The 12,432-nt window shown below is 38.0% G+C and overlaps 1 protein-coding gene across 3 annotated transcripts in view; it reads left to right on the forward strand.

Annotated features, from left to right (window-relative positions):
- The window catches only part of LOC149072936 (nuclear pore complex protein Nup133-like), a 335,975-nt gene that overhangs the window by 253,260 nt on the left and 70,283 nt on the right, over window positions 1-12,432 (forward strand). For all 3 annotated transcript variants that reach the window (XM_089246206.1, XM_089246208.1, XM_089246207.1), the window contains exons 26-27: window positions 684-723; window positions 3,822-3,997. In XM_089246206.1, the coding sequence (XP_089102332.1) occupies window positions 684-723; window positions 3,822-3,997 (216 nt within the window). The remainder of the gene's footprint in view (window positions 1-683; window positions 724-3,821; window positions 3,998-12,432) is intronic.

Genomic DNA, 12,432 nt, shown 5'->3' on the forward strand with positions numbered 1-12,432 from the left:
TGGTAGGAAAAGTTTTTTTTTCTGTTTTCATTGTGTTGTCTGCCAACTATGGATGCAAAAGAATAAAATTCAGTGATGTAAGGATCCGGTACATAATAGTGAGACCAGGAACCATCTGGGAGAGAGCATCGTTGGATCAGTCCACAATTGACTCAGGAAGCCAGTGTACAGAGTTCATGATACACACGTTAGGGGAAAATAGAACTGAACTAGACAAGCACAATTCATCTTATGATGCTTGGAACTTCGCTGGTGAAATGCTAGAAAGTGGTACTTGTTGTGACATAGAATGATAAAAACAGCAACTGCGGGAAAGTGTTTACCAACAGCCATGCAGTCTTCACACGATCAATACAATAACTGCCATAAATTGGCAGAAACACCAATAATATTTCCCATGTTGCCAGCGACAGCTGAAATCCTGACAACAAAATCTAAGTCAACAGGTTTCCCTATAAGAAACTACAGTGACAATGAATTCATGACAGTGGGAAACTGCAGGTTCACAATGATCAGGGGGAAGAGAAAAGCCTAGTTGCTATGACAAGGGAGCCGCCTGTGGCATAAATTGTGACAACTACTCTCTACTAAAGTCTGGCCACCATTGCTCTATATGAATGATATTAAATATTTAAAGTAATATGCCTATATTGTTCAATAGGTTTGACTATTATATTTTTCAGGGGTTTGTGAAGTTTATGCTGAAATGGTACGTTGATAAAGGTAAGATTGTTTTTTTTGTTGCAAATCATTATTAATTAATGTTCTTGTTTTGTACTTAATTTGTTCAAACACCTTTTACTGAAATACTGATGATAGAAGCAAATAACAAGGAATAAGCGGTGATTTTCCAGCATGTTCCAACGCTCTGTGGGTGGTTGTCTTCGGAGAATAAATGTTATGAAAACCTCATACACATAAAAAATTTCCAACTTTAAGGAAGAGCAAAAAAAAATGGACGAGACATCCTATTGAACAACACACATACAAGTTACCTTTTTTGTTCTTCGTACAGAGCAGATCAGTGCCAATTATTTTTCTTACAGTTGTGTAGTTGGTGAGATGTTGTTAATCTAAAACTGTCAAAAATTTATTTTTTAAAAACTTGATTTGTTTGTATCATAAGCTGGTTACCCAGTTGCTCAGTGGAAAAACAGTGTCAGCCTTAGTGAGATGCTGTGAGAAAAAACTGTCTGGAATTTCTTACTAAATTTGTTTTATTCAGTAATTTTTTTTTTTTTTTTTTTGGTGTACACTTTTTTCGTTGTAATAAATTGGCAATGTGCACAAAAGGAACTTGGTATCCGTAATATATATGAGAATTATTCATCACGCTCTTCAAAACACGGAGTACATCCTTATGAATTCATGCCAAGATTGCTGTGATTGTATGTTTCAGGTCAATTAAACTGAAAGGAAGTGGAGCAACAGGAACTTCTGCATATAGCCTTGTTAGTAAAAATCAGACTCCTTGGTTGTTAATTCAGTGTTACATTATTGTTGAAGCAGATCATCCAGGTTGTTCACAAACTTGACACAGAGCAGCAGCTTATGGAAAAATCCAGTTAGGACTATGCTTTTGACCCTTCAACAGTTACGCATATTCAGATAAATCCTTTGAAAATGGGCAGAGCCTGTTCAGGAAAGATGATACGTTCCCCCATTCTCACCAGCAGGTAGCTGGATTTTCGGTGATTGAAGATACTCCCATTGCAACAATAAGTCAATGACATGAATAGGCCTATTGTAGGTTAGCCACAATGGTCTTGCTACGTGTTTAAATGTTTATGAAACCTAGGAAATCGAATTCCCCTCATTTCTTGGAGAAAAATGAGAAATTGTCATTTTCACCAATTTCTTTCTATTTTTTGGATTCATGCAAAAAATTATTATTTTGATTGAAAGATATAAATCAATATTATTACATGAAAATCTCAATCATCAACATTTTTGCATTCGCAACATAGTATTTGATTGAAAATAATGAAATTATATATGAGCTTGTAACATCACAAGGAAATATCTAGTAAAGCTCGTTTGTAAAAAATAAAAAATTACCCCAATTTCCCATAATAAAATCGTGGCTTATACTCGTTACTTTCAAAGTTAATCGTTAGCTCTTACGGCAGATCCAAAGTTGCAGCCTGTCCGATAACGTTTTTTTTAGTATGTTCTAGCTTCGCGAATTCCAATAAATTTTATTAATTTTCACTCCAGAAAAACATTGGATGTTTACTTATTTATTTATTTTTTTAATCAGTAATGGTAAAAAAATTACTAAAGAAACCACAGAACGTAAGTGAAACGTGCGAAACAATTTTAATATTTTTTTTTAATTCGTTGACGAAAATTATGTACGTCTTACACAAGGCTTCGACGTCCTTGACAATGGTATTTCCATGAAATCTTTTCTTTTTTTTCTTTCTAGATGTGACTTACACGTCTCAGTTGCTTCTTTACTGGAATTTACTGTGATTGAATCGAAAGTTTCTTGAATGCTCAATATAAAATCAATTTCTATTGTGTGACACACATTGTAGACATTCATTCTTGCCGGACAAACACCTATTAGTCATTCTTGCCGGACAAACACCTATTAGGTAGTTAGCAAGTCTTTCGAGATGAAGGGCTTAGATGAATTGTGATAAGAGGTTGGTACTGGTCTCACACGGGAGAAATGGTCTCTCAGTCGCTGCAGGAAGTCGTTTCAAGGTAGGATGTCTCTTCCATCCGAGTTCCTGAAGAGTTCCCCAGGAAGGCGTAGAGCTGTGCGTATACCAATTCAGTGGTTGATACTTGGAGGTCGTCTTTGATGCTGGAACATAACCCCAATTGGACTGTCTGTAGAACCTCTGTCCAGTGCTCGTTACCTTTGAGGACACATGGGGGAATGCCTTTATATCGCTGTGGAATCGCTCAACCTGGCCATTGCATTTTGGGTTGTAAGCGGTGGTACGAGATTTCCCAATGCCACATAGCTGTGCAAGGAATCGAAATGGATAGCTTTCAAACTGACGACCTTGATCAGTGGTCAATTTCTCGGGCACGCCAAACAGACATACCCAAGTAGAAAAGAATGTCTCAGCGGTTTGGTTAGACACACTGGAACCACTTCAGGCCATCGTGTGTATCGATCAATGCATGTCAAGAGATACATGTACCCTTTAGATGGAGGCAAGGGTCCTACAATGTCCAGGTGGACGTGTGCAAAGCGAGAATCAGGGACCTGGAAAAAGCCTAAAATAGACTCTGTATGTTTGACAACCTTCGACTTCTGGCAAGCGATGCACGTACAACACCAATCTTTGCAGTCTTGTGCAATTGATTTCCAAATAAATCGTTTGCGTACCATACCTAGAGTAACTTTTACCCCAGGATGGGACAGATTATGCACAGAGTCAAACGCTAGACATTGCATTGAAGCAAGAACATACAGGCTTATATCCTCAGTGAATGCATCACAGTAAATTTTAACACCTGAGATATCGAGGCGTTTCAGCATAAGAAGCAGCATGAGTAGGGTACACCATCTATACAGACTATGATGCACTACCTGTGTAAACAAGTAGAGTATTTAAAACATATATATCATTCCTAAAATGATAAAGGAAGCTCCACACTTTTGATATTTCGGTTTTTTTTTTAGGTGCTTGACATTACTTAATTTACAAGGTTAAATTTATTTTAATTTTACATTTGTCTTCATTATTGTAAGCTGTAATTCATTATATCAAGCTGTAAAAGCGTTTAAACTTTCAAACATTAACATTTTTCACAGGAAATTATTATTTTTTTGTTTATTCTGAGGTTTGAACTTGCAGGAATGAAAAAACGAATTTTTGAGTATTCTATTGATGATGAAGACTTGGTAGAATTTCTGAAAGATCATGGGGATCTCAGCTGGCTCTATGATATAAAAGAAGGTCGCTTTGTAGTCGCAGCTCAATCATTAAGAGATGGTGCATTGGGTGAAGAAAAACTTTGCCATAGACGAAAGGTAGTCTATTTAATTTGATAAATGTAAAAAAATAACTTTATTATTTTTAATGACTTTTTTCAATTAGTCAATATCGTTTCTTTCATTTAGCAGCTACAACTACCAATTGTAAATCATACATAGGCCTAGTGTCCCACAATCAATAGTTTTGTTTCCAAAATGAGATATTACTCAGTTTAATATTAGAATATTAAGCTAAAAATGTGTTTCAGTTAATATTTCAAAAGATTTTCTAAATGCATCAATGATGTATGATTTTTTTTCTGTCCTCATTTGAGGATTAATTGTAAGATTAACCTTTAACAAAAAAATACTTTAATTGCAATATGATATCTTGAAGAAAATATTGCTGTAATACAATAAGTATAATGTCAGGTTTTTGACGTGTCAAATAGATTTATCATCCAAAAAAAAACAACCTATTTTCATCTTTTTCTAATTTATTTTATCACTATGGAGATCAAAATTGTAACAAAATACATGTTTCCATACACAATTCATATCCAAATTTGATAGGCTTGCACTCTATGAATTGTTTTAACACATTGACCAAAATATGTACAGACCTCGCAGCGTTCCTATTTTTCCTACTTTTCCTATTTTTTAGAAATGTCCTCCTATTTTCCTACTTTCGTCGAAGTGGCCCTATTTTATTCCAATTCTCTCCTACTATTCCTATTTTATCCCTTTCTTCCTTTTATTTACGGCCAATATCTCACTACGAAAATTCTGAAAAACCGCAAAATTTTCTGTCCCTTTTTCCTTCAATGCTTTCTGTCCCTTTTTGACGTGCTTTATTCACAACTCGCTAATGAAAAAGAGAGGGAAAAACAAATTTTTTTTTCAGTTCCACCGGAGCAGGGGATGACGACAACTATCTTTTCGCCCCCGCGCCGTATAGTCAAAGTGCTATAAACTGAAGTCCAGTAGGGAAAGCGAATCTGTTTGGGAGATTGGTTGCCGTAAATAAGGCAAAAAAAGGGGCAGGGGTAGAGACAGGCTCTATCCACACACAATAGATTCCATTGGAGACTATACGTTTCTCTCCCAGTATCTCGTACGATCGTTTAAAGCCGGGTTTTCCTAGTTTCGCGCCACGTGAACCCAACTGGATCAACACCTCCTATAGATAAGATCTTATCTATAGGGGGTGTTGACTAGATCATTTCGCTTCAGCAGAAATGTGTTGCATAATCACGCTACGCATTTGTGTTTTCCAAGTGTGACGCATCAGATCAGGGCGGCTATATTGAGTATATGGCCCTGGGGTCAGCTACTCTATCGGCTGCATGCTCCGGTTTGAAGGGAAGTGAACTTTTCGCTAGTTTGTGGGCACCTGAACTAACATATTCCCTATTGAGTCTTCTACAGAGCCACTTTGGTGATTAAATACTTAGCGGATCCAAGTGCTCTGGTCCTGTGCCGCGTGTCATACAATTGATCTGTGATTATGCCGCGGATCACTTAAGTAATTTGGGAATGGGCCGCGGATAACTCGAGTGTTATAGAATAGCACTTGCGACTGCGCCAGTGCTCTAAAACTGTGCCACATGTTACTCAAGGGATCTATAAATGTGCCACGGATAGCTTAAATGGTCTGGAATTATGTCACGGGTCACTTAAGCAATCTGTGAATGTGTCGCTTGGTTCATTTTTACAAAATTAGGTTTGAAAGGGACAGGCCACATTTGGACCGTACAGGCCAAGTGTTTACCGCGGGTCAAGGGTTGCCTATGGGCTTATAGGTAGGGTCGCAATGAATTTCTTAAAAAATTTGAGTTCTTGACCACAAATAACATTGAAATTAACTGAAATTCATTGTAGTAAGATATTTCTTTCGAAATTTTAATTATTAAAAAAATTATTTTTTGATAAAGAAATATATTTTTGATCATCTGGGGGGGGGAAAGACCACGAGCCCCACATACATCTCTGATCCACCCACTATGCGTTAGGAGGTAGGGGGCAGAGCGCTGACGAAATTTTGCTGAAAGGGGGAGGATAAGAGTTTTGCTGACTTTTTCTAACAAGGGGAGAAGGGGTCAAAAATCACTAAAAATTTGCTGACGTAATGCTTGAACGGCCCCCTTTTTTAAGCATGTGCTCAACCCATGACCTAAATATGGCGTGCCTCAAGTGGCCTCGGTACACTTCCAGATAAATTAAGTGGTTCCCGGCGCATTCATACCTCATTTAAATGACCCGCGGCACATTTACAGATCGCAAATAATCTGCGGAATTGTTCTAGATCACATAATTAAGTGGCCCGCGACAGGTTTTCAAATCAATGAAGTGGCCCCACACTGTTCACAAAAGGTTGAGTTAAGTTGTAATGTGCCGCGAGTCATTCAGGTGCTCTGAAAGTGTGCCGCGGGCCGCTTGAGTCATCTGGAAATGTGCCACGAGTCACTTGGATGATCTGAAAGTTGTGCAGCGGGCCACTTGAGGAGTCTAAAAATGTGTCAAGAGTGCCACTAAAATAATCTATAAAAATACATCGAGCCACTTAAAGTGTTAATGTATTGCATACCATTAGGTGATATGTGTGCTGCGAGCCACTCAAATGATCTCAAAGCGTGTCGCGGGCCACTCAAATGATATGTAAATGTGCCTCAAGACACTTACAGTAATCTGCAACTGCATTACGAGCCATTTAAGTGAACTGGGCGTTTACCGCGTGTCGCTCAAGTGATTTGGAAATGTGCTTGAGGTCACTTAGGTGACCTGTATATATGCCGTCGGCAACGTAAATGATGTGGAAATGTGCCGCTGGCCAATGAAGTAATCTGGAAATAAGTGCTACTTAAATGATTTGATGGTCGTTTGCGAGCCACTTGTGTGGTTTTGTTACTGGTCCTGGACATAAGATAGCTCCGAGGTGCCAGCGGTTAGCATGTCTGTTTTAAGGCATAACTAGGTTCATGTGTATGCTATTGACGACTGCCGTTTTCTATGAAAAAAAAAATTCATGAACATAATATGCAGGCCATTCTAATCGTTGTATCCTTCTGGTGTAATGTAACTCCAGGAGGTATTACATCAGCAGTGTTCAACATTCAGTAGAGTGTTGGCCATTTCATTGATTTCGAAATGTGTCGCGGGTCACTTAAGCTGACCTGTAAATATGTCTGGGTCAATTGAGTACTCTGGAACTGTGTCGCGGTGATCTGTAAATTTTCCGTGGGTCACCTAAATGATTTGGGAATGTGGCGCAATATACTTAAAGAAGAGCTGGTGGCAGATGGCAGCACTACACATACAACAAACATTACACAGAAACGAAACTTCACGCCAGGTTTCACTACACGTACACTCTAACATGTACCAATTCGTTAGAGGTTCGGCAGAGGAATATGGATGATTTACATGTCTGGTTTAGTAATAGTAGTATACTTAGAGAATGTGAAACCGTGATGCAGGTTACTTGAGTGTTCTTTTACAAGTTCCATGGGTCAATCGAGTGCTCTGGAACTGTGCCGCAGCGATCTGTAAATATTCTGCAACATATTTACTGATCAAGGAATGTGCCGCGGGTCACTTGAATGATGTGTAAATGTGCCGCGGGTCACTTCAATGATGTGTAAACGTGCCACGGATCACTTGAATGATGTGTAAACGTGCCGCGGGTCACTTCAATTATGTGTAAACGTGCCGCGGGTACTTGAGTGGTCTGGAACTCTGCTGAGAGTCACTTAAGTGATCTAGGAATGTGCCACAGGTTATTTAAGTGAAGTGGAACAGCAGCTGGGGTAACTTGGGTAATCTGGAACTGTGCTGCGGTGATCTGCGAATGTGACGCAAGCCACTTGAATGACCTGAATTTGTGCCGCAGGGTCTCTTGAACGATATGGAAGTGTCGCTTGGTTCATTGTTACAAAATAAGATTTGAAGTTGTGAGCCACAACAGATGACTCCGGGGCACGTTCAGCCTGTGGACAATGGGTTACATTTTTATGGCACCTAGACAAGTTTTTTTTTCTTTCTTCGAAAAGAACGTGGGGGGGGGGGGGATGGATCACTATCAATAGTTAGACTTTTCAAGTAACAGTGGTAATTTGATTGATTTCTTTTTAGTTTTGCTATTTACATTGTTTTCGATCTGTGGAAATGAACTATTACTACTAAACCACACATGCACCTCGTCCATATTCCTCTGCGGAACCTATAACGAATTGAATGAGAGTTATTTGGGCTAAATTATAGTTGGCGAGTTTATCAGTTACTCGCTTGAGGTTGTACATGCTGCTATTCGAGTTGCTCTGTGAATAAAGTTGCCTGGTTTACTTGCTGTTGTCTTTGCGAGTGAAGAAGGGAGGAGCTGCTTATCTTGCTACTCTCTTTGGTTCACAAAAAAAGAGAGAAATATGACATTACATTTTCTCAGTCACCTCATTGGGCATTTTGCCTGTTGTGGTATTTGTGTTGTATTTGTATTTAGATGGCTCCTGCTTCATGGATAGCTCTGCTAGACTCTGAAAGTTTAGTCACACTTTTTTCCCCAACATATTTCACTTGAAAATTTGATTTCTTCATATTTCTCTGCGGGGCCCCTTCACCACTTGTCATGATTCCCCCCCTTTCATCTGATTTTCACTCGTGGCCCCCTAAGAATATCCCAGGACCACAAAGGGGCCATATGGCCCCAGGTTGAGAAACACTGCTGTAGATCAGAGACTGTGAAAGGTTTGTGTCGATTTCTCACAAAGTTTTTAAATTTCTACCATGGATTCACACCAAATGCAGCGGAAATCCAGTCACCACTTTATGAATTTATTAAATCTAAGAAGAAAAATGATAAATCTTTAATAGAAATTGAAATAGATAAATCTATTGATTTCTTTCATCAATGTAAAAAATAATTGGTGAAAAACACTGTAATAAATATACTTTTCCATTTAAAAGTTAAAACCAAGAGGGGTTATTTTGCTATCATGTAGTGGCAACGGTGATTTTGTAAACATGTTTTTGTATCTCCAGCAAGTAAGGGGTTTGGGCATTTTCACTCCAGTGCTTAGTTTATGTATCTCCACTTTTAACGTAATAAATAATCTGTTATTAAAATTAAACCAGTTCTTGAAACATTATTTATTATAATGGTGACGAGGAAGTGTTCCAGTAAAGGTAAATAAATCAAACCTTGCACGTGCTCAAAAAGAAACAGATTATGCTATAGTTACAATGTAGAAAGTAGGCCTAGTTGGTCAGTGGTTGATTTATGATGATGCCAATGAAGATTTTGACTTGTACATCGAACGGCTCTAGCAGTATTTGCTAGCTAACAAAGTAGAAGATGAAAACTGCATGCCGTGTTGATGTCCGTGCTCGGTGCAAAAACATATAAATTGCTTCATAACTTGCGAACGCCGCATATACGAAAGAACTGTGAGTATGAATAACTCATCAAATTGCTTCAAGAACATTTTCGTCCCGCACTGATTAACATCACTGAAGGATTCAAGTTTCACCGACGAAATTAGAAGGAGGGCGAAAGCATCGTTGAGTATTTGGTGGAATTGAAAAGGCTTGCACCAACATGTGTTTTTGGCGATTTTTTGGATGAGGCTTTGCAGGATAGATTCAATTGCAGTATTTGCTGCGAGGGAACTTGAAAAACGTCTATGAGCAAGAAAAAATTTGAAACTTACAGATGGTATTGACATAGCTGTAGCAATGGAATTTGTTGAAGAAGGTTCTAGTAATATCAAAGTTACAGCGGCTGGACTCTCTTCGAATGTAAACAAAGTGGTCAAATAGACTTTTCATCAAAATAAGCCAAGTTGGAGTAAATGTGTTCACGGTAACAAGGCAAGTTCTAAGAAATGCTATCGGTGTGGTACGTTACACAATGCTGAAAAGTGTAAATACAAAAATTCTAGGTGCCATGCCTGCAATAAAATTTGCCATATTTCTCCAGTATGCAAGTCAAAGCAGAAAAATTTCTCTGTTAAAATGGTATCTACTGCAGATAAATCAGACACTGAAGAGTAATTTATTTTCAGTGAATTCAATTAATAAATTGAATGAAGAATCTTGTTTCTTGGTTAATGTACAGATCTGTGGTAAAAAATTGGAAATAGAGTTAGGTACTGCGGCAGATGTGGCCATTATATCTGTTGGCTGAAGGAAAATTTACCCTTGTTGTTTCCAGATTTGCGAATATATTTCTTAAAGATTACAATCAAAATCCTATCGATGTTTCCGGGGAGGTGATTGTAGATGCATTTATAAGAACCATACTTCCAAGTCTTGTGCTATAATTGTCAAAGGCGATCGACCAGCATTGTTTGGAAGGGACTGGATGAATTTGGTAAAGCTTTTGTATTGGTAACTGACCATCACCCTTTAATAACCATTTTCGCACCAGACAAAGGGTATCCCTGTAATTGGGGCAGCTAGGCTGCAGAAGTGGGCTTTGTTAGTTTCATTCAAGTATTCTATTCAGTACAAAAAGGGTTCTGATCATGCCAGTGCTGATGGATTATCTCATGCTCCAGATTGTGCATCTCTCAGTAGAATCTGAGAGATGCACAATCTGGTGTATTTATGATTTTATATTGTGAGAATTTGCTGATAACTAGTTCAAATATTGCCAAAGCAACTCACAATGATCCAATTTTAGGAATGGCCTTGAAGTATGTTCAGAATGGTGGCCTGAAAGACTCGATAATGAGGCTTTAAAACCATTTTTCATACGTAGAGATCAGTTGTCCTTGAACTGTGGTTGTGTTCTATGGGGAATTTGTGTGATCATTCCAGAAAAATTTAGAACATGCTTATTAGATTTACTGCATGATATACATTCTGGAATTTCCAAGATAAAAGGTATTGCCAGAAGTCATATGTGGTGGCCACAATTGGACAAACGAATTGAAAATCTTGTTCAAAATTGTTCTGCATGTCAGAAAGTAAGCGAAGCTTTGCCAGGAACCCCACTTCAACTGTGAGCATGGTCCGAATTTCCATGGGATACCGTGCATATTGATTTTGCACAAAAATATCAAAAGGATTATCTTTTGGTTGTTGATAGCCATTCTAAATGGTTGGATGTGATACAAATGCCTTCTATTACTTCTGTTAGTACCATTGATGCTTTGCAACAGTTATTTTCTCGATACGGTTTACCGTCAGAGTTGGTTTCTGACAATGGTCCTCAATTGGTTTCAGAGGAATTCAGATCCTTTTTAAAATCTAATGCAGTTATTCATACTCTGATACCAACATATCATCCTCAATCTAATAGACTCGCAGAAAGGTCAGTACAGACTTTCAAGCATGCATTGTCAAAAATGCAAAATGATCCAAATGATCATAGATCATTGAGTAAAAAAATTTCTCAATTCCCTGATGACATATCGTTCTACACCTCATTGTACAACTGGTGTATCACCCGCTGAATTGTTTTTGTCTAGACAACTCAGAACACCATTGTCTTTTATACATCCCAGTATTCAAGCAAGGGTAAAAAACAAGATTCACAGAAAATGTATTATGACCGTAGTCATAGTGCAAAAAGGTATTTTCACCCTGGTCAGAAAGTTTTTGTTCGATCCAAAACGAGTCCAATCATCAATGGAGTCAGGGACCTTTGGTAGAACCCAAGGGAAGCAAAACATGGATTGTTAACATCGCTAGTGAGAAATATCTTGCTCACATTGATCAGTTACGCTTTAATCCAGATCATGCTTATAATCCAGTGACTACTGACAGTAGTGAATGTGTTATTCCTAGGAAATCAATTGCAAGTGAAAGATCTATTACACATGTTCCTGTTGATGAGAACATTACTCATTAATTACTTCCAAATCCCAGTCATGACAGCGAATCTTCATCTAGCTGTGACAGTTGTATTCCTATGTCAGATGTCAAAGACAGTGGAGTAAATTTTTTGGCTCTTGATAAGAACTGTGCAACAAAAATTGATCTGGTAAATCATGATATTGCTGATAAAAGTACTGTACCAGTGACTCGTCGATATCCATTATGTAAAAAAGCCTTCACGTTTGATTTATGAACATAAACTTCTGTTTTGCATTCATATAATCATCTATGTATTTCATTTTTTTTTGGGGGGGGGGAGTATTGTAATAAATATACTTAGCCATTTTAAAAGCTAAAACCAAGAGGGGTTATTTTGCTATCATGTAGTGGCAACGGTGATTTTGTAAACATGTTTTTGTATCTCCAGCAAGTAAGGGGTTTGGGCATTTTCACTCCAGTGCTTAGTTTATTTATCTCCACTTTTAACGTAATAAATAATCTGTTATTAAAATTAAACCAGTTCTTGAAACATTATTTATTATAATGGTGCATCTGGTAGCAGATGCTGAAGTTTCATTAATTGTGGATGCTTCTTCCGTCTCAGTTGGCGCGGTTTTGCAGCAAGCGGTTGCTGATAATTTCCAGCCACTTGCATATTTTTCTCTCAAGTTTACAGC

The sequence above is a fragment of the Pholcus phalangioides genome, unplaced genomic scaffold, assembly GCF_987345545.1.
Source record: "Pholcus phalangioides strain wild (caught in Gottingen) unplaced genomic scaffold, Ppha-v1.0 ptg000017l_1, whole genome shotgun sequence".
Classification (NCBI taxonomy): Eukaryota; Metazoa; Arthropoda; class Arachnida; order Araneae; family Pholcidae; genus Pholcus; species Pholcus phalangioides.